A 22065-nucleotide genomic window follows, 5' to 3' on the forward strand; every position below is an offset into this window, starting at 1 on the left:
TGCAAGTGAAGCGGTAGATTGCTGAATGTGTTGAAGGCGAGCTGTGTTTGTGTGTGTGTGTTGAGTGCGCGCAGCATTTACAACATCTACACTGTATTTCTGATCAATTTGATGTTATTTTAATGGACAAAAAATGTGCTTTTCGTTCAAAAACAAGGACATTTCTAAGTGACTCCAAACTTTTGAACGGTAGTATATATACACATACACACAAAATGCAGTGTTTGACACACTGCTAACCTCCTGGCAGGTACCAGACCTGAGTTTCCATGACTACCGCCAGAGCCTTCAGAAACACCTTTGGTTCCTGTAAACGTTTTTGTGTTGAAAGCACTGAAGCCTGACATCAGTGTGTGTGTATGTGTGCCAAGCCTGTGTACTGCTTATTCAAGCAACCAGTCACCGTAACCAGACAGCACCAAAAAGACACCGGCCCGGAGAGACAATCAAGAGCATAATAGACTAACCGCTAGCCAACCAGATGGCTCAGATCACCATGCCTGTAGTAATGTAGCAGGCACATAAGAAAGATACAGCAAAGTTGATACTGTGAGATTTTATATTGTTTGAAACCATAACTAGAGAGAGTGAGAGTGAGTTCATGGTTAAATTCTTACTCAGCACTACTGTCAACACTTTGTAAGCCATAAAATGCGCATTTATCCTATTTCTACTCAGCGCTACAACAAGCACTGCAGCGGTAATGAATGAGTAGGAAAATGTATCGATAGGCTTGCGTTGTTGTTATTATTAGCGGTTTGGGTCTTTTTTTAAATTAAATCTAGGAATATTTCACTTTCTCTGTACATAGGAGTAACAACATGAATTTGTGTATGAGGCATAAATAATGTGGTGCGACTCAAGTTTTGCCATCCGCTGGAAGACGGTGTCCCTTTTCGGTAATTGTCAGTGGAGGAAAGGGAGAGCAGAGAGATGTTGAAAGGCGGACCCTCAGGCTGCTGCTCTCTCCCTCCCCTCAGACTGTTGCGTAGGCTTACATTTTGTAAGTCATGTTTAAAAATGATCTGAGCGGTAGATCTCGGCTTGCATTTTGACTCAGAAGGTGATCGTGACTCAGAAGGTGATCGTGACTCAGAAGGTGATCGTGACTCAGAAGGTGATCGTGACTCAGAAAGTGATTGTGACTCAGAAAAGGTTGGTGAAAGCTGCTCTAGAGTTTTCCCTGGTAAGACTATTAACGTTTCCCTCTACTGTGGCAATTGTAATCGAATCAACCCAATATTAGCCCATTTCAAATTAACACCCCAAAAGAAAATGAATTATGCAAGAGATTTTGATGTAGGTAGAACGCATCGGAGTAGGATTTTATTGCAATGACATGCAAGACTCAGGGCGTACTCTACACAGACCAGTGCGGCATAACCAGAGCTGCCGTAGGCCAATATGCAAATAGACCATATACATATACGCATTTCGGAAGTATTCAGACCCTTCTCTTTTTCCACATTTTGTTACGTTACAGCATATAAAATATGATGTATTTTATATGTTCTATTTTGTTTCCTGTTTGGACCCCAGAAAGAGTAACTGGGGATGCTAATAAATACTACTACTACACATTCATGCAGAGGTTTCTCATCCAAATCTATCTGTGGGAGAAGATACAAACTAACAGAGATACGGGGAGTGAAGCCCATCACACACACCCGGGACCAGTCTCCTAGAATCCTGCCAGAATAGCTGTGTGTGTGCATGTGTGTGTGAGTGCATGGACACAGAATGCAACTATAGTGGTTAAAGCCACAGGTGTCTTCTTGGTGCTGTCTGGTTACGGTGACTGGTTGCTTGAATAAGCAGTACACAGGCTTGGCACACATACACACACACTGATGTCAGGCTTCAGTGCTTTCAACACAAAAACGTTTACAGGAAACAAAGGTGTTTCTGAAGGCTCTGGCGGTAGTCATGGAAACTCAGGTCTGGTACCTGCCAGGAGGTTAGCAGTGTGTCAAACACTGCATTTTGTGTGTATGTGTATATATACTACCGTTCAAAAGTTTGGAGTCACTTAGAAATGTCCTTGTTTTTGAAAGAAAAGCAAAAAAAATTGTCCATTAAAATAACATCAAATTGATCAGAAATACAGTGTAGATGTTGTTAATGTTGTAAATGACTATTGTAGCTGGAAACGGATGATTTTTATGGAATATCTACATAGGCGTACAGAGGCCCATTATCAGAAACCATCACTCCTGTGTTCCAATGGGACATTGTGTTAGCTCATCCAAGTTTATAATTTTAAAAGGCTAATTGATCATTAGAAAACCCTTTAGTAATGTTAGCACAGCTGAAAACTGTTGTTCTGATTAAAGAAGCAGTAAAACTGGCCTTTAGACTAGTTGAATATCTGGAGCAACAGCATTTGTGGGTTCGATACAAGGCTCAAAATGGCCAGAAACAAAGATCTTTCTTCTGAAACTCGTCAGTCTATTCTTGTTCTGAGAAATGAAGGCTATTCCATGTGAGAAATTGCCAAGAAACTGAACATCTCAAACAATGCTGTGTACTACTCCCTTCACAGATATCACTCATTGATGCAAATGAACTGACACCGTATCTGTCCCTCTCTCCCTGCTCTCTTCTTATCCCGTATGACCCAATATACCCATAACTTATTTATCTTCAACTCTACATCTGTAGTTTAAGTTAAATAGATTAATAGTTTAATCGTGGTGATCATTATGTAAGACAGTGTTTTAAGCGTTCACAGATGAAGAGCAAACATTACATGAGAGAGAGAGAGAGAGAGAGAGAGAGAGAGAGAGAGAGAGAGAGAGAGAGAGAGTACTGTACTAGATGAATAAATAGATGAATAGTTTAATCGTGGTGATCATTATGTAAGACAGTGTTTTAAGCGTTCACAGATGAAGAGCAAACATTACATGAGAGAGAGAGATTTTGTGGAGACTAATGTCACTAGTTAAGGCTAATTGGGAGACCTGGGCTGTAAGGAGGAGAGGTCTCCAACATAAGTCACACACGTGCGCACGCATACAGTATGCACACACAGAGAGAGAGAGTGTATGTAGCACGTCCAATGTTCCTATAGCTCCTATTAACATTGCAGCTCAGGTCTCGTGATTTGAGTAGGAGTCACCTGTACAGTGCTGGAGAGAGTTGTTTAAGTGGACCGTGCGTTTGGACAATTAATAGACACTGCAGCAAATAAAACCTAATAAAAACATCTGTCTTGTCCAGGACTGGACTCTACACAGACCAGTGCAACATCAGAGCTACAGTTGGCCTATATGCAAATAAGTCTTTTGCCACACGAGCCTGCCATCATTCACTTTGAACTGGACTGTGTGTTTACAGGCTGTAGGTACAGCGTGACTTTAGATCGTTAGAACACATTTGCCAAAAGCCACAAAATACACCTGAATGGATTTCTGCAAATATGTAGAAATATTCCCCAGGAGTTGTCTTACATTTGGGAACTTCACAGTCCTATTGATCAAACAACCATGAACAGTTAGGTTCTCTCTCTCTCCCTCGGGTTGCCTATGCACATCAACAACAACAAGATCAACAACTAATGTTAGCCGGAGCGAGATGAGATCAAATCTAACGAGGGGGAACAGTAGATAAACGCTCCCACATCTTTTCAGCTGGTAGTTGCACCGATAAACGATGGAGAATGGTAGCCTGCTCGCCCTTCTGCAGCTTGCCTGCCAATGCATGCTGGTCCCAACCCATGTTTTGACAACTGAGTGGGAACTTGCCTGCCTGCCTGCCTGCCCATTTGAATGATGCCAAATACATTTCATTGACAACTAAGAGATATGCTAACAGTCGTTCAAGTTCAGCATAGCTACCTAGCAATCGATTCACATTTCTTTCTAGCTAACCAAATGGCGACTGCATCTCCACTGATAAACGATATGGGGGGAAAAGGTGTCCCTTCACCCACTCATCCAATGACATGACATCCTCCCAGCAGCTAGCTAGCTAATGTTAGGCTCTGTGTTTTTAGCTTGATAAATAAATAGTTACATAAATAGATAAGCTAGCCTATGAGCCACGTTATGACTGACTTGTGATCATTGCCCTTGCTGGTTGGATTGTATTGGCATTCCGAGGCTTCGGTAGGTTCGTCGGTTTTTGTACAAAATATTGAGCCATTGAAACTGAAACAGTGTATCCCAAATAGCTGGAAGCAGCAAACAATGTACCAGTTGTGATTTGCAACCTGACAGCAAAATTGGTTGGACTACAAAAAATGTATTGGTGAATTATATTAATCATGCATTGAACTGCATCCATCTATTCTGCCAACAATGCCTTGCTCTAATGTCATAGACTTTTGAGTCAATTATAACCTATTTTTAAAGTTGGTTTTGGAGCATAAACTGGGGATTTCATATAGTCCCTTTTCTCCTCCATTGTAGAAATGGCTGAAACAGTGTCAGTTAACCATTTGAGTGACCGGTCTGCAACATTCCAGGGGCCAGTGCTGGCCTCCAAACTGCAGGCTGAGGAACACTGCAATGGACACTATAGACATTATGTTTCTAAACTCTTACTAACTAAAGTAGCTTTCCCTGTAAATATGTTCTCTCCTCTGGCCAGAATAATGCTGAATTTACTGAGAAACACCAATTAGCATCTGTTTAGTCTTCAAACCTGCAGGCTAAGTGACTCAGTTAGGACCACAATTACAGTGCTAGAAAATGTGTGTGTGTGCGTGTGTGTGTGTGTGTGTGTGTGTGTGTGTGTGTGTGTGTGTGTGTGTGTGTGTGTGTGTGTGTGTGTGTGTGTGTGTGTGTGTGTGTGTGTGTGTGTGTGTGTGTGTGTGTGTGTGTGTGTGTGTGTGTGTGTGTGCGTGTGTGTATCCGTTGGATATTACCCCAGCATAGAGTAAATTATCCAGTGCAGTGCGTTCTCCTCTCCACTAATAGTATTTCATCTGAGTCACTGATGTGATCTTCCTGTCTGGGTTGGCGCCCCCCCCTTGGGTTGTGCCGTGGCGGAGATCTTTGTGATCTATACTCTGCCTTGTCTCAGGATGGTAAGTTGGTGGTTGAAGATATCCCTCTAGTGGTATGGGGGCTATGCTTTGGCAAAGTGGGTGGGGTTATATCCTTCCTGTTTGGCCCTGTCCGGGGGTGTCATCGGATGGGGCCACAGTGTCTCCTGACCCCTCCTGTCTCAGCCTCCAGTATTTATGCTGCAGTAGTTTATGTGTCGGGGGGCTAGGGTCAGTTTGTTATATCTGGAGTACTTCTCCTGTCTTATCCGGTGTCCTGTGTGAATTTAACTATGCTCTCTCTAATTCTCTCTTTCTCTCTTTCTTTCTCTCTCTCGGAGGACCTGAACCCTAGGACCATGCCTCAGGACTACCTGGCATGATGACTCCTTGCTGTCCCCAGTCCACCTAGCCTTGCTGCTGCTCCAGTTTCAACTGTTCTGCACGTGATTATTATTATTTGACCATGCTGGTCATTTATGAACATTTGAACATCTTGGCCATGTTCTGTTATAATCTCCAGCCGGCACAGCCAGAAGAGGACTGGTCACCCCTCATAGCCTGGTTCCTCTCTAGGTTTCTTCCTAGGTTTTGGACTTTCTAGGGAGTTTGTCCTAGCCACCATGCTTCTACACCTGCATTGCTTGCTGTTTGGGGTTTTAGGCTGGGTTTCTGTACAGCACTTTGAGATATCAGCTGGTGTACGAAGGGCTATATAAATACATTTGATTTGATTTGGTCTCTAGCCAAACATGGTACCCAAACCAAACACTTTGCGACATCTAAGGACAACAGGCTTTCCTACACCTCTCAGATAGCAGTCAACGGCCTCATTGAGCTCATGTCTCTCTCCCTCGTCTATCCATATCTGCCCTCCTCCCTCCCCCTTTTCCCCCCTCCTTCCACCCCCTTCTCTTTCACTCGCTCACATTTTCTCTCTGTCTTTGTCTCTCTCTCTTTCTCCATCTCTCCCTCTCTGCTTCTCGACACACACACACACACGCACCACTGAAGAGGACAGAATGGGGAAGATAGATGAATGGAGGAAGGAGAGGGATGAGATAACAGGAAAGAGTTTAAAGAGAATAAAAAGAGAGACTGTTTGCTGAGTCGAAACATGGTGCAAGAGAGGAAAGGAGAGAGTATGAAAAGAACGTCAGAGAGAGAGAGAGAGAGAGAACTGCTGTAGTTTTTCAATCCCTGGGTAGTGTTATGTCTCTCCTACACCATATGATCTCTGTAAAGTGGCTGTAAAAATACCACCCACTCAACTCAAACATTAACATAAACACCTGCCAGCCATGCAGAGAGAGGAGAGGAGTTTGAGAGGAGAGGAGTTTTCGTCCTAAAAGCAACCGTATCAAACGGCATATGGTTCTACTGCAGTAGGTGACTTAACTATGCATTACCATAAACACCTGCTATGTGTGGCAGTTATATTCTTTCCAGAATCCTTCATTTGAAATTGGTTTAATGGTATGTACAGAATGGACACTGCCTTTTCAAACACAAAGAATAGTACGGGAACAAAAAGAAAGCACTCCTGTCTCTCCCTCTCAATGAAAGGATAGGATGTTCACCCATAAAATGATTCAAGGTTTATACAAATGTCCATTCAGTAGAGAATTGCGTCAGAAAAACAATCACCCACCCCCATGTCTCTACCATATATGGTTCAAAAGGTACAGACAATTTACTCTGAGAATGTAGCATGTTTAGAGTGAATGAAATGTCATCATGGGCATGATCAAACACACACGCACGCACGCACGCACGCACACACACAAGCAACTCTCGGTCTCCATTCCTCAACCCCCGTGTCCCTAGGGGATGTTGTAGCAGGATAGATGGTCCTCTGCTCTTTTGACAATGACATATCCACTGCTAGATGGCCTCTAATGAAGGCTCTCGCTCGCAAACACACAGAAATTCAGACATTAGAAACACACACACACACACACACACACACACACATACACACACACACACACACACACACACACACACACACACACACACACACACACACACACACACACACACACACACACACACACACACACACACACACACAAAATAAGACAAAAACACACATGTTCGACACAGGTGAATAGTCAATTAGCGTAGAAAGGGGAGAGGGTGGGGGGTTGGTGTGGACATGAAGGAGGTAGGAGATAGGTCACCTCTGGTTTGAGGAGGGGTTGTTTTGGGAGACAGAGGGAAGTGCATTCTAAAACAAACATTGTGAGTATAAGCACTTAACAGTTTGACAGTGAGATTGCCAGAAGCAGTTTGACCGTCAGTGTGTGAGGGAGGATTGTCTAGAGAACACACAGGGAGGGAACATTCTGCAACACATCCAGGAGGAAACAGTTACAGACAGTGTCAGCCCGCAGAGATACCAGAGATGGGTTAACATACAGCACAGTTAAATAGACTACTACACTACTACATATACATACAGTTGAAGTCGGAAGTTTACATACACTTAGGTTGGAGTCATTAAAACTCGTTTTTCAACCACTCCACAGATGTCTTGTTAACAAACTATAGTTTTGGCAAGTCGGTTAGGACATCTACTTTGTACATGACACAAGTCATTTTTCCAACAATTGTTTACAGACAGATTATTTCACTTATAATTCACTGTGTCACAATTCCAGTGGGATCATTAGTTTAAGTACACTAAGTTGACTGTGCATTTAAACAGCTTGGAAAATTCCAGAAAATTATGTCATGGCTTTAGAAGCTTCTGATAGGCTAATTGACATCATTTGAGTCAATTTGAGGTGTACCTGTGGAGGTATGTCAAGGCCTACCTTCAAACTCAGCGCCTCTTTGCTTGACATCATGGGAAAATCAAAATAAATCAGCCAAGACCTCAGGAAAAAAATTGTAGACATCCACAAGTCTGGTTCATCCTTGGGAGCAATTTCCAAACACCTGAAGGTACCACGTTCATCTGTACAAACAATAGTATGCATGTATAAACACCATGGAACCATGCAGCCGTCATACTGCTCAGGAAGGAGACGTGTTCTGTCTCCGAGAGATGAACGTACTTTGGTGCGAAAAGTGCAAATCAATCCCAGAACAACAGTAAAGGACCTTGTGAAGATGCTGGAGAAAACAGGTAAAAAGTATCTATATTCACAGTAAAACGATTCCTATATCGACATAACCTGAAAGGCCGCTAAGCAAGGAAGAAGCCACTGCTCCAAAACCGCCATAAAAAAAGCCAGACTACGGTTTGCAACTGCACATGGGGACAAATATCATACTTTTTGGAGAAATATCCTCTGGTCTGATGAAACAAAAATAGAACTGTTTGGCCATAATGACCATCATTATGTTTGGAGAAAAAAGGGAAAAATTAACTGGCGTTTGGCGAAACGTGGACAAACGTCAGAATCTGAAGTCAAATTGGTAGAACTGTGAGACCTTGTTGTGTTGACAGAGAGAGAGAGAAAGAAAGAAAGAAAGAAAGAAAGAAAGAAAGAAAGAAAGAAAGAAAGAAAGAAAGAAAGAAAGAAAGAAAGAAAGAAAGAAAGAGGGGTGTGTGTAATGAGAGGAGATGCATGCTGGACACGTCTGGAAGCAAAAGAGCAAGTCAACCACAGGCTTATCAGTAATGCATGACTACCTCCATCATTCCCCCACACACACGTGCACACGCACACAAGCACACACACCACAGCAGGTTGGTGAAACCCTAATTGCAGAGGACAGGCTCGTGGTAATGGCTGGAGCAGAATAGTTGAAATGGTATCAAATACATCAAACTTAAGGTTTCCATGTGTTTGATGTCATTCCATTAGCTCCTTTTCAGACATTATTAGGAGCCGTCCTCCCCTCAGCAGCCTCCACTGATACACACACAGACACACACACACAAGCATGTGAAGTGTGCACGCAGAAACACACAAACACACACACACACACACAATGTGTGTCTCTGATTAGGCTTCGGTAGCCTAGAGGGTGACAGGAAGCCTAGCGGTTAGAGCATTGGGCCAGTAACGAAAGGTTGCTAGTTCGAATCCCCGAGCCGACAAGGTGAAGAATGTGTGATCTTCCATTTATCTTCCCTTGAGCAAGGCACTAATTGCTCCAGGGTCGTCGTCAACACAACCCCACTCTCAGGGGAAGTTGGGTTATGCAAAAAAGAAATCCAGAATACCCACTTGTACATGCAATGAAATAGGACACATATGAGCATCCCTCTACTTGACCTCTGGGAGATGTGTCCTGAGGGAAGGTGGTCTGACATACGGTGGAAAATGAACAGTCGGGGAAATCATTGTGTTCCCAATTAAATGTAAACCGCTGTTCTCATTACATAAAAGACACAGTTTAATGTTCAAGCACCTTGAGAGTGGGACTATTGGCTCAAGCTGAGAATAAAGAAATGTGCCTTTCTTGCTTCATGTAACCGATTTCCTCCTCTTCGTCTGAGGAGGAGTACGGATTGGACCAAAGCGCAGCGTGGTAAGTGTTCATGATGATTTTAATTCAAGAAAGCACTGAACACTGAATCAAAACAATAAACGATGACGTGAATTTTCAAAAACCGAAACAGTATCGTGTGGCCCAAACACTCACACAGAAACAAACACCCACAAACCAAAAGTGAAACACAGGCTACCTAAGTATGATTCTCAAAAAGAGACAACTAACGACACCTGCCTCTGATTGAGAACCATACTAGGCCGAACACAAAAACCATACTGACCATACTAAAACAAAGGATAAAATAAAATAACTATGGTCAGAACGTGACACTTCATCTGTTTTGTCATTACATGTTTCCTCACCTCTGTTTCGAATTTATCTCCCACTCACATACTGGATACATCATGTACACATCTCCTCTGTTTCGGCTTTATCTCCCACTCACATACTGGATACATCATCTACACATCTCCTCTTACTTTCATTGTTCTCCGTGCAATCAATACTCAGAGTAGTAAGAGGAGAGGAAAAGGGAGAGGGGAGAGGAGGAGAGGGCATGGTAGGGGAGGGGAGAGGAGAGTCAGAAAGGGCAAAGGGGGTGAGAGAGGAGAGGAAGTCAGACATCAGAAAGGACCATAAATTGCAGCGATGGAAAATCGGACAGTTTGGACACACACACACACACACACACATACTTCCTCATCCAGACATACAGGTCGTGACATCTGCACCATTTAACACACAGCTTTCATATATCTATACACAGACAGGAGAGAGAGTGTGTGGAATGTCCTCTAGGTGTGTGTGTGTGTGTGTGTGTGTGTGTGTGTGTGTGTGTGTGTGTGTGTGTGTTCAAGTAGTGGCTTTGTTACCTGTCAGACACAGGAGCGACAGACAGAAACGCAAAACACACACACAATCGCACACACACACCTCCACACAATTTACGACCTCCATCTCTTTTCACCTGCTTTACAGCTTGAACACAGCCAACACTGTCTGCTACACAGCCGCATGACACTCATAAATCACACACGCACGCAGGCACACAGGCACACACAAACGTCTCTGTCTCTTTCTTTCTCTCTCCCACTCCGTCTCTCCCTTCAAATCACTTCCCTTCCCTTCCCTCTCTCCCATATGAGCCAAAGGGGAAACCTACAGAGTGATGAAAACTGGGAATCAATGACATTCCTGGGAGGGAGCAAAATGAATTTCCAAAATAGAGTTATGGAGTGTCGTACCTCATAGGTATGTGTGTGTGTGTGTGTGTGTGTGTGTGTGTGTGTGTGTGTGTGTGTGTGTGTGTGTGTGTGTGTGTGTGTGTGTGTGTGTGTGTGTGTGTGTGTGTGTGTGTGTGTGTGTGTGTGTGTGTGGGTGTGTGTGGGTGTGTGTGTGTGTGTGCGCGTGCGTGTGTGTGTGAGTTTGTGCGTGTATATTACATTCAAGTATATCTTTCCCCCAGCTAGCTCACCTCGCCATTAAATTAAACATTTACAGTGTCTGACGCAGCCTGATAGCTATGGAGAGTGTGTATACAATACAATGTCATGTTTATACAGGACGTAATGTATGTGGCACATAGTGCATATAGACCATCACACAGTGCATTCTATGATATACATTATGAGTATGAGCACTTAACAGTTTGACAGTGAGATTGCCAGAAGTTTGCCCGTCAGTGTGTGAGGGAGGATTGTCTAGAGAACACACAGGGAGGGAACAGTCTGCAACACAGCTGTTACAGACAGTGTCTGCCTCAAAGATACCAGAGATGACTTAACCTACAACACAGTTAAATAGACTACTACATATACATACTATTATATATTGTAGTACCTCTTTCTGTTGCTCTCTCGTTCTCTCTTTTTCTGTCTCTCTCTCTCTCTCACACTCTCAATGTCTCTCTCTCTCTTTCTGTCTCTCTTTCTGTCTCTCTACTACATGGACATATGTTGTAGTGCCTTGTTCCGACTCTCCTGCCCAAAAAAGGGGACTTGTGTGAACTTAAGAGCTGGCGCCCTTTGGCAATGCTCTGTGCGGACTACAAGATATTTGCCAATGTCCTCGCTAGCAGACTGAAGTCCCATCTGGACTCTGAGTGGACCATGAGTATCTGTTTAATGTGATGTTTGGGTTTGGGGAAAGGTTTTTGACCAGTGGGAAGATGTTGTATGCTGGAACAACATGTATAGTCAAGGTGGGAGGGGGGCTCAGTAGACCAGTCTGGGTGAGGCGGGGCAGTAGACAAGGATGCCCTCTATCAGGGCAGTTATATACACTAGCCATTGAGTCTTTCTGGGGTGTCCTACACAGGAGACTGCAGAGAGTGTGCTGGACAGTCATGGATGTGTTGACAGGCATAGCAGTGTCAGTTTATGCAGATGATGTTTCTGTGATGGGCAGGGATGGGCAGGATATGCAGGCACTAGAGACTAGTCTGAAGGTGTACAAAGAAGCTTTGTCAGCTAAGATGAACTGGGGCAAGAGCAAAGCTCTGTTATGTGGGGCATGTAGGGATAGGGCCCCTCCTCTGCCTCCAAGGGGTTTGCAGTGGGGTTGTGAAGGGCTTAACATTTCGGGGGTGTACCTGGGCTCGGAGAGGTGGGTCAGGAAGAATAGGGAGGGGGTGTCAAGACTGGCCAGGTGGAGGTGGCTCATGTTCCAAGTGTCATATATAGGGAGGGTGCTGATAATCAAAAACGTGGCAGCATCTTCCCTGTGGCATAAACTGGCTGTGCTCAACCTCCCCGCCGGTCTGTGCTCAGATCTGCAACGCAAGCCGGTGGATTTTTTCTGGTCGGGCCATCACTGACCTTACTATGATTTAATGGGATGGTCTCTGCGTGCCATAGGGTGGAATTTCAGTTCTATAAAATTACAAAAAGTGTGGAGATGTTTCAGGAGATATGGTGCATCGGTGTGGCCGTCTGTACAGCTGGGGAAGATGTTTATTGTGATTTGTGGTGTTGTATCGTGTGGTAGAGGGCAAGGAGAGTATGCAGTATAGGGGATATTTGTTTTTTAATGAGAATGTATCATTAAAGAAAGACAAAAAGTCAAAGTCTCCCTCTCTGTCTCTCTCTCTTTCTATCCCACTCTCTCCATCAATAGCCCTGCCATCCAGGACCTCTATACCAGGTGGTGTCAGAGGACGGCCCTAAAAATAGACTACGGCCACCTAAGTCATAAACTGTTCCCTCTGCTACCGCACGGCAAGCGGTACCAGTGCACCAAGTCTGGAACCAACAGGAATCTCAAATTGGAACGCATAGGAATCTGAAGCGAAAGTACACTGCCAGCTGATAGAAAAGTTAACTAAAATTGACTTGATGCTGAACTTGCATTTTCATTTCATTTTCATTTATTTCAACCACGCAAAAGTGTAGCCAGAGATGTCCCACTCTCCTAACCGTAGCCCCTCCCCTGTGTGAGTGGCGCAGGAAGCTCAGTGAGTGAATGGCAGCTGTCTGAGGAGCGAAGTAACATTATAGCTAAAAATGCCCAGATTTACAGTCGAGGAACTCGGGAGTAAACACTTGGTGTCCAGAATAACAGCCAGGGACAGTGCCAGAGAGTTTCCAGCTGAACTGTACGAGGATGGAGGAGACTTTTCTGCAAAGACTGTCAGAATTCAATCTGCTACATACAGTGTCAAACTGCAGTGGAGCACCTGAGGTCACTCCGACACAGCAACAGGAGGGCTAGTGGACCAGCTAAGCATTCTGATACTTTAGCTAGCTACACTACAGATATATTAACTAGCTAGTAGTTTTGCTCAAGCTAGCTAATATCTGTTCTTGTTCATTAAATGTTTGTCTGTATCTAGATTGGGAAGTGGGAAGTTTACTAGCTAACATTAGCCTGGCAAGCTTCCCAACTTGTAACCCCAGCTCCATCCTGCCATTTAGGCTAGCTAGTAGCTAGTAGCTAGTAGCTAACACGTTACCAAAAGTGGCGTGGTGGCGCTATCAAAACAAGTGACGTGTTGGGAATGAATTTTAAAAGCAGCAGATGTTATTTTATGTTATGTTATTCTACTCTCATTGTTTTAAAATATCTGTGTGTGTATGAGACATACTTTCAGGTTTATGAGCTGTGTGTGTGTTTGTGTGTGTGCGTGCGTGCGTGCGTGTGTATGTGTGTGTATTGGTTAAGGAGAGAGATTGCTTAGCTTCAAAGCTTGAGATCCACTGTAGGGCTGTTATTGAACTCAACCTTAGAATCCTTAATTTGCTAGATTTAACATTGTTCTTCAATTTCTACAAGAACACAGGACACAGGATCAATGGACACAGGATGCATCTGAGCTCAATTTTGCGTCTCATAGCAAAGGGTCTGAATACTTAGGGAAATAAGGTATTTCTGTTTTTTATTTCTAAGAAATGTGCAAACATTTCAACAAATCTGTTTTTGCTTTGTCACTATGTGGTATTGTATGTAGATTGATGAGGAAAAACATTTATATACGCCAATTTAGAATAAGGCTGTAACATAGCAAAATGTGGGGAAAGTCAAGGGTATCTGAATACTTAAAACCATGTTCTGAATGTTATGAAATAATGTTAGTACTCTTGGGACAAAAGAAGCTTTCTGCAGAGTTCCGCAGATTTTCAGCAGAATTCGTAGCAGAAAATATAAACAATTTCAGCAGATTACATTTGGGTTTGCTCATCACATACGCTGCTGCTACTGTGTATTATCTATCCTGTTGCCTAGTCAGGTTATCCATACCAATATGTACATATCTACCTCAATTACCTCGTACCACTACACATCGTTACTGCTACCCTGAGTGTGTAGCATTTCACTGTTGTTGGCAATCACAGAGGTCAGACATTTCATGTAGATGGCCACCAGGTTTGCACAAATCTCATGAGGGATTTTGTCCCACTCCTCTTTGCAGATCTTCTCCAAGTCATTCAGATTTCGAGGCTGACGTTTGGCAACTCGAACCTTCAGCTCCCTCCACAGATTTTCTATGGGATTAAGGTCTGGAGACTGGCTAGGCCACTCCAGGACCTTAATGTGCTTCTTCTTGAGCCACTCCTTTGTTGCCATTGTCATGCTGGAATACCCATCCACGACCCATTTCAATGCCCTGGCTGAGGGAAGGAGGATCTCACCCAAGATTTGACAGTATATGGCCCCGTCCATCGTCCCTTTGATGTGGTGAAGTTGTCCTGTCCCCTTAGCAGAAAAACACCCCCAAAGCATAATGTTTCCACCTCCATGTTTGACGGTGGGGATGGTGTTCTTGGGGTCATAGGCAGCATTCCTCCTTCTCCAAACACGGCGAGTTGAGTTGATGCCAAAGAGCTCCATTTTCGTCTCATCTGACCACAACACTTTCACACAGTTGTCCCTCTGAATCATTCAGATGTTCCTTGGCAAACTTCAGACGGGCATGTATATGTGCTTTCTTGAGCAGGGGGACCTTGCGGGCTCTGCAGGATTTCAGTCCTTCACGGCGTAATGTGTTACCAATTGTTTTCTTGGTGACTATGGTCCCAGCTGCCTTGAGATCATTGACAAGATCCTCCCGTGTAGTTCTGGGCTGATTCCTCACCGTTCTCATGATCATTGCAACTCCACGAATACTTTTTTCCCTCGCTGTATATAATTGTTTCTCTCTGTTATCATTTAAGCTAGCTAGCTATATATCAATGGATTATCTAAATTTTGGCCAGAAATCCGGACTAGAAATAAAAAGAATATAAACTCCAGTAATATGGCTAGCTATCGAACCGTTTGGAGCGGTTCCCCGGATTTCTCTTTAGGATCAATGGAATGGTCAAAAGCCCTGCACAAACCTGCACAACTGTGGCATCGGGCCATGCAAAACTAATTCATCTTGCGAAGATGGGGAAGCGTGGTTCTCAGATGCAATCGTATCACGCAATTGTGTTATTTATAAAATGATCCTCTTTCATTTTAATGCAGACGAGCTCAACAAAAAGGGAAACTTGACTAATTATCCAATGGATCATTTTTATTTGATCCAAGGCAAAGCGACCAAGTATACAGGGCGGCCGGGTAGCCTAGTGGTTAGAGCGTTGGACTAGCAACCGGAAGGTTGCGAGTTCAAACCCCCGAGCTGACAAGGTACAAAACTGTCGTTCTGCCCCTGAACAGGCAGTTAACCCACTGTTCCCAGGCCGTCATTGAAAATAAGAATCTGTTCTTAACTGACTTGCCTGGTTAAATAAAGATAAAATTAAATATGGTCATCGCTAGTTGACACTGCCACAAAGTCAATGTTGTCTAATTCTTATTATCTATCCTAGTCATTTTATCCATACCTATATGCACCTATATCTGTTATTAAGAAATATAGATTATAATTATATATTTTGGAACCTTTTTCTCCCCAATTTCGTGACATCCAATTGCAATCTTGTCTCATCGCTGCAACTCCCCAACAGGCTCTGGAGGGGCGAAGGTCGAGTCATGCGTCCTGCGAAGCCTTGCTTCTTCACACCCGCCCGGTTAACCCGGAAGCCAGCTGCACCAAATTGTTGGAGGAAACATCGTTCAACTGACGACCGAAGTTAGCCTGCAGGTGCCCGGGCCTGCCACAATGAGTCCCTAGAGCGCGATAAGCCAGGTGAAGCCCCGCCGTCCAAACCCTCCCCTCATGACACTGGGCCAATTGTGCGCCGTGCTATGGGACTCCCGGTCACGGCCGGTTGTTACACAGGATCGAACATCAGGCTGTAGTGACGCCGCAACACTGCAATGCGGTGCCTTAGACCAATGCGCCACTCTCAGCTTAAACCTAACCTTAACCACACTGCTAACCCTAGCCTAACACTAACCTTAAATTAAGACCAAAAAGCAAATATTTGTTTTCATGAATTTGTACGATATAGACAATTTTGTCTGTTTTATCTAGTGGAAACCAAACTGTAAGCTACAGAGAAATGCTATTTGGCTCTCAGACAACTCGGAAATAGGAAGAACTTTGCAGCAAAAGGGAATATATGATTGCGGATAAAGATCGGAATGGCAATTTCATGTGTACAACATCAAAAGACCTGCATCAGTATACTGAGAGCTTTGCCGTATCTAAAAGGACATTTGGGGTGTTTGAGATTTTATTCATGTTATTTCAGGGGCTCCAAACTACACAACGAGGATGCGGAAGTGATTTGCTGTTTGGGGTAGGTTTCTCTAGAACGTGAAATCACAAAAAGCTGCCTGGACCCTTCCATAACATGCCATTAACATGAAAAATATATATTTGGTTATAAAAAAAAATTAAAAAAAGAGAGTCTCCTTTAAATCTGTCCTGAGCTGTCTGGATGAACGACATGATTCTGCAGCAGAGTGGGACAGGACGTTTGGGCTGAGGTTAGGATTAGAGAGGGGATGTAACACAAAGTATGTCCTAGTGAAATACAACCCTGAATCTGCCCTCACATTTCAACTACTTGATTTGGAGCTACATTTGTGGATTTGGAGGGTCATCTTATGTCTGCTCTGAAAATACCTTAGTAAACTGCATCAACACAGACAGAATAGTACATTGCTGTGGTAGTACTAGTATCTGGAGTAGGTGTATACATACAGTTGAAGTCGGAAAGTTTACATACACTTAGGTTGGAGTCATTAAAACTTGTTTTTCAACCACTCCACAAATGTCTTGTTAACAAATGTTTACAGATAGATTATTTCACGTATAATTCACTGTATCACAATTCCAGTGGGTCAGAAGTTTCCATACACTAAGTTGACTGTGTCTTCAAACAGCTTAGAAAATTCCAGAAAATGATGTCATGGCTTTAGAAGCTTCTGATAGGCTAATTGTCATCATTTGAGTCAATTGGAGGTTTACCAGTGGATGTATTTCAAGGCCAACCTTCAAACTCAGGGCATCTTTGCTTGACATCATGGGAAAATCAAAATAAATCAGCCAAGACCTCTGAAAAAAATGGTATACCTCCACAAGTCTGGTTCATCCTTGGGAGCAAATTCCAAACGCCTGAAGGTACAATGTTAATCTGTACAAACAATAGGATGCAAGTATAAACACCATGGGACCATGCAGCCGTCATACCACTCAGGAAGGAGACGCGTTCTGTCTCCTAGAGATGACCGTACTTTGGTGTGAAAAGTGCAAATCAATCCCAGAACAAGAGCAAAGGACCTGTGAAGATGCTGGAGGAAGCCAAAGAACACCATCCTAACCGTGAAGCACGGGGGTGGCAGCATCATGTTGTGGGGGTGCTTTGCTGCAGGAGGGACTGGTGCACTTCACAAAATATACGGCATCATGAGACAGGAAATTTATGTGGATATATTGAATTAGCATCTCAAGACATCAGTCAGGAAGTTCAAGCTTGGTTGCAAATGGTTGTTTCAAATGGACAATGACCCCAAGCATACTTCCAAAGTTGTGGCAAAATTGGCTTAAGGACAGGTATTGGAGTGGCCATCACAAAGCCCTGACCTCAATCCTATAGAAAATTTGTGGGCAGAACTGAAAAAGCATGTGCGAGCAAGGAGGCCTACAAACCTGACTCAGTTACACCAGCTCTGTCAGGAGGAATGGGCCAAAATTCACCCAACTTATTGTGAGAAGCTTGTGGAAGGCTACCCAAACGTTTGACCCAAGTTTTAAAAAATTAAAGGCAATGCTACCAAATATTAATTGAGTGTATGTAAACTTCTGACCCACTGGGAATGTGGTGAAAGAAATAAAAGCTGAAATAAATCCTTCTCTCTACTATTATTCAGTGATCCTAACTGACCTAAAACAGGATTAAGGATTAAATGTCAGGAATTGTGAAAAACTGAGTTGAAATGTATTTGACTAAGGTGTATGTAAACGTTCGACTTCAACTGTAAGTATTGACCATTTAGCTTTACTACCAATGTCCCACCCACCACTATTTTACTTCCTTCGACTAACTTTGAAAGGAAAATATCAATGTCGCACAAATGTGAATAATTAAGTAATTCAGTCAAATGCAATTGTTGTCCATTGAATTGAGGTGCATCGTTGCAGAGATCTGCGAGTATCGTGGAGAGCATTTTGATGAGGAAGTTGTCGACCAAGATATCTTAATTACTGTCAGACACCGAGTTATTTATGTTCTGACGTAAGTTATTCATGTATCGCCTTGAGTTATTGACGACTATACTAGGGTGTGTGTGTGTGGTGCGTGCGTGCGTAGTGTGTGTTTTATTGATTGTACTGTCATTCTCAATGTCTCTATTATTGATTATGTAACTTATGCATGTCTACTGAATAGAGAGCTGGTTACAAGGCCTCACAAACACAGACACACACACAAACACACACACTTCTCGTTCCTCAAAGGGCTGAGGCTCTCTGTAGACATGTGTCTGCGTGTCTGTTCGTCCATCTGTGTGTGTGTCCAGCTGTCTGTCTGTGCGTTTATACTGTATAAAGGTGTACCGCTTTTGTCATACCTGGCGAAGAAGGACGCGGCAGCAGAGGTGGTGGTTGGTGCTGCCGTGGTAACCTGCATAGTGGGAGGGGCCTGCGAGGACGAGGGGCGATCAGCGTTGTAGCGGTTCAGAACTGCCTCCGTCACACCCTCTCGACACCCATCAGATATCATCTGGGAGATCTGTACACGCACGCACGCACGCACGCACGCACGCACGCACGCACGCACGCACGCACACACACACACACACACACACACACACACACACACACACACACACACACACACACACACACACACACACACACACACACACACACACACACACACACACACAGAGTTAGCCCTTATACAACAATAATAACACAAAAGAGAGAGGGAGGGACATGGACATGGGAGAGAGGTGGTCACACATGTCGTGTGACTGGAAGTGCAACAGACGGACGTGTGAACAGAAGTCAGGAGGAAGTACACTTCTCAGTTGGGTTTTAGGAGAGAAAATAACATGTTTTCCTCCCACTGGTGGCACAGTGCCAGTCAGACCAGAGGGAGACCTGCCTACCACCCTTCACCATCTGTCAACTCCATACCACAGAGCAGTAAGCACTGGCACACAACTCTGCCTCTCTCTCTCACACACTCTCCATGTCTCTCTCTCTCTCTCTCTCTCTCTCTCACACTCTCTTTCTCTCTCTCTCACTCTCTGTCTCTCTCTCTCTTTCTCTCTCTCTCTCCCTCACACTCTCTATGTCTCTCTCTCTCTTTCTCTCTCTCACACACTCTCTATGTCTCTCTCTCTCTCACACTCTCTATGTCTCTCTCTCTCTCCCCCCTCTCTCTCTATTTCTTTCTCTCACACACTCTCTCTCTCTCTATCTCTCTCACACTCTCTATGTCTCTCTCTGTCTCTTTCTCTCTGCCTCTTCCTCTTCTCGTTCGCTCTATCCTCCCCTCTCTCTCTAGCTCTATCCTCTCCCTCTCTCGACATCTCCTCCCTCCTTCTCCCTCTGAGCCAGATGTGATAGAGATCTGATTATTCCTCTTGATTGTGTTGATCAAATTGACCTTAACAATGTCCTTCACGCACGGATGCACGCACACACATGCACACACACATGCACACACACATGCGCACACACACCTTAACTGTGCCCTTCCATGCCCTTCTGCCGACCCAGATGGCCCAGTGAACGGCAAGATTAAAAGTCCTGGATGTATTCTGATCTCTCTCAGACAGGAGCTTATTAACTGATCACCAGATAAGACTGGGAAACACAATACTCTCTCTCTCTCTCTCTCTCTCTCTCTCTCTCTCTCCTTCATCTCTTCGCTCTTTTCCATCCTGCCTATTTCTCTTGTAGGGTAGAGTGTGTTCTCCTTTTATATAGAAGACACTGTGTCACCTGAAAAAGACTGTAACTAAGATGGCAGCTACACATTTCGATGTTGACAGACTGAATATCAGCTGCACTGTGGACCCCTGTCTACTTGACTTGTCACGCCCTGACCGCAGAGATCTTTTTATTCTCCATGTTTGGTTGGTCAGGGTGTGACTCGGTGGGAAACTCTATGTTCTGTGTTTCTATGTTTTGGCCGGGTATGGTTCTCAATCAGGGACAGCTGTCTATCGTTGTCTCTGATTGGGAATCATACTTAGGCAGCCTTTTTTCCTTTCGTATTTTGTGGGTAGTTGTCTTTGTTAGTGGCCTGTATAGCCCTAGCAAGCTTCACGTTCGTTTTTGTTGTTTATTGTTTTGTTGGCGACATTAAAAAATAAAGGAAAATGTACGCTCACCACACTGCACCTTGGTCCGGTCATTTCCAAGACGACGTTCGTGACATGGCTAGCTGTGGCTATCCCTAGCTAGCTGCAACACCTCAAGCTACACACCAAGGACAGACCTCAATTACCTCGCACGCACACACACACACACACACACACACACACACACGCACACACGCGCACACACACACACACACACACACACACACACACACACACACACACACACACACACACACACACACACACACACACACACAGCAGGCAACTCAACGGCCACCCTGGGTGTCCTTGGCTCCCCCTCCATGCATTTTTATGTAATGTTTATGCTTGTCGCAGTGTGTGTGTGTGTGTGTGTGTGTGTGTGTGTGTGTGTGCACACGCATGTGTGTTTATAGATTTGGCACGTACAGCCTTGAAATACAGATATGGATTATTAATTATGCTTCTTTATAACCTGCCAGCACTACCGTACAATGGTACGTAAATCACAAGAATAGTGCTTGTGTGTGTGTGTGTGTGTGTGTGTGTGTGTGTGTGTGTGTGTGTGTGTGTGTGTGTGTGTGTGTGTGTGTGTGTGTGTGTGTGTGTGTGTGTGTGTGTGTTTATAGTGAGAGGTAAATCAGTCTATTTCTCCCCTTATAAAACAGAGGCACAGTGTGTATTTACTGCTTGATGCTCCAGGAGGACTAGTCTCAAATCAACCCCTCGCCCCTATCCCCATATCCCTGCCCCTGGACACCTGTTGTAAATCTGATTGATGGAACAAAGAAATTAAGGGCTTCATTCCAAGCTATACATACATTTTCAGAAATGTTGGTAAAATATGAGAACAGTAATATTTTACACACACATGAAGGTACCCATAAGCAATCATTAATAACATAAAGTCTTCAAATATTACCTTCACTTTAACTTATGATTGTCTTTGTCTTTAAGATTGTCTGTGTTTACAAATGTGTGTGAGAGAGAGAGAGAGAGAGAGAGAGAGAGAGAGAGAGAGAGAGAGAGAGAGAGAGAGAGAGAGAGCGAGAGAGAGAGAGAGGGAGAAGAAAGTGAATGGGCAGGGAGGAGAAAAGTGTAAGGGGGATGACAAAACAGAGAGAGAAGGGGATGAGAGAGGAGAAACAGAGCAGGGCCAAAGTAAACAATAATGAAAAACAGATTGAGACACAGGACACAGAGGAGTCATTGAGATGGAAGGGAGATGCGGCAACAGATGGGTGGGGCTTGAAAGAAAAACAGAAAGGGGAGAGAGAGACAGAGAGAGAGAGAGAGACAGAGAGAGAGAGAGAGAGAGAGACAGAGAGAGACAGAGAGAGACAGACAGAGAGAGACAGAGAGAGACAGAGAGAGAGACAGAGAGAGAGATAGAGAGAGAGAGAGACAGAGAGAGAGAGAGAGAGACAGAGAGAGAGAGAGAG

At 44.0% G+C, this 22065-nt stretch overlaps 1 protein-coding gene across 1 annotated transcript in view; it reads right to left on the reverse strand.

The window, feature by feature from the left end:
- Positions 1–22065, reverse strand: part of LOC135526040 (kinesin-like protein KIF26B) — a 172933-nt gene that overhangs the window by 76163 nt on the left and 74705 nt on the right. The window contains 1 exon segment of the mRNA XM_064954070.1: positions 18878–19038. Coding sequence (XP_064810142.1) covers positions 18878–19038 — 161 coding nt within the window.

The sequence above is a fragment of the Oncorhynchus masou genome, chromosome 32, assembly GCF_036934945.1.
Source record: "Oncorhynchus masou masou isolate Uvic2021 chromosome 32, UVic_Omas_1.1, whole genome shotgun sequence".
NCBI lineage: Eukaryota > Metazoa > Chordata > Actinopteri > Salmoniformes > Salmonidae > Oncorhynchus > Oncorhynchus masou.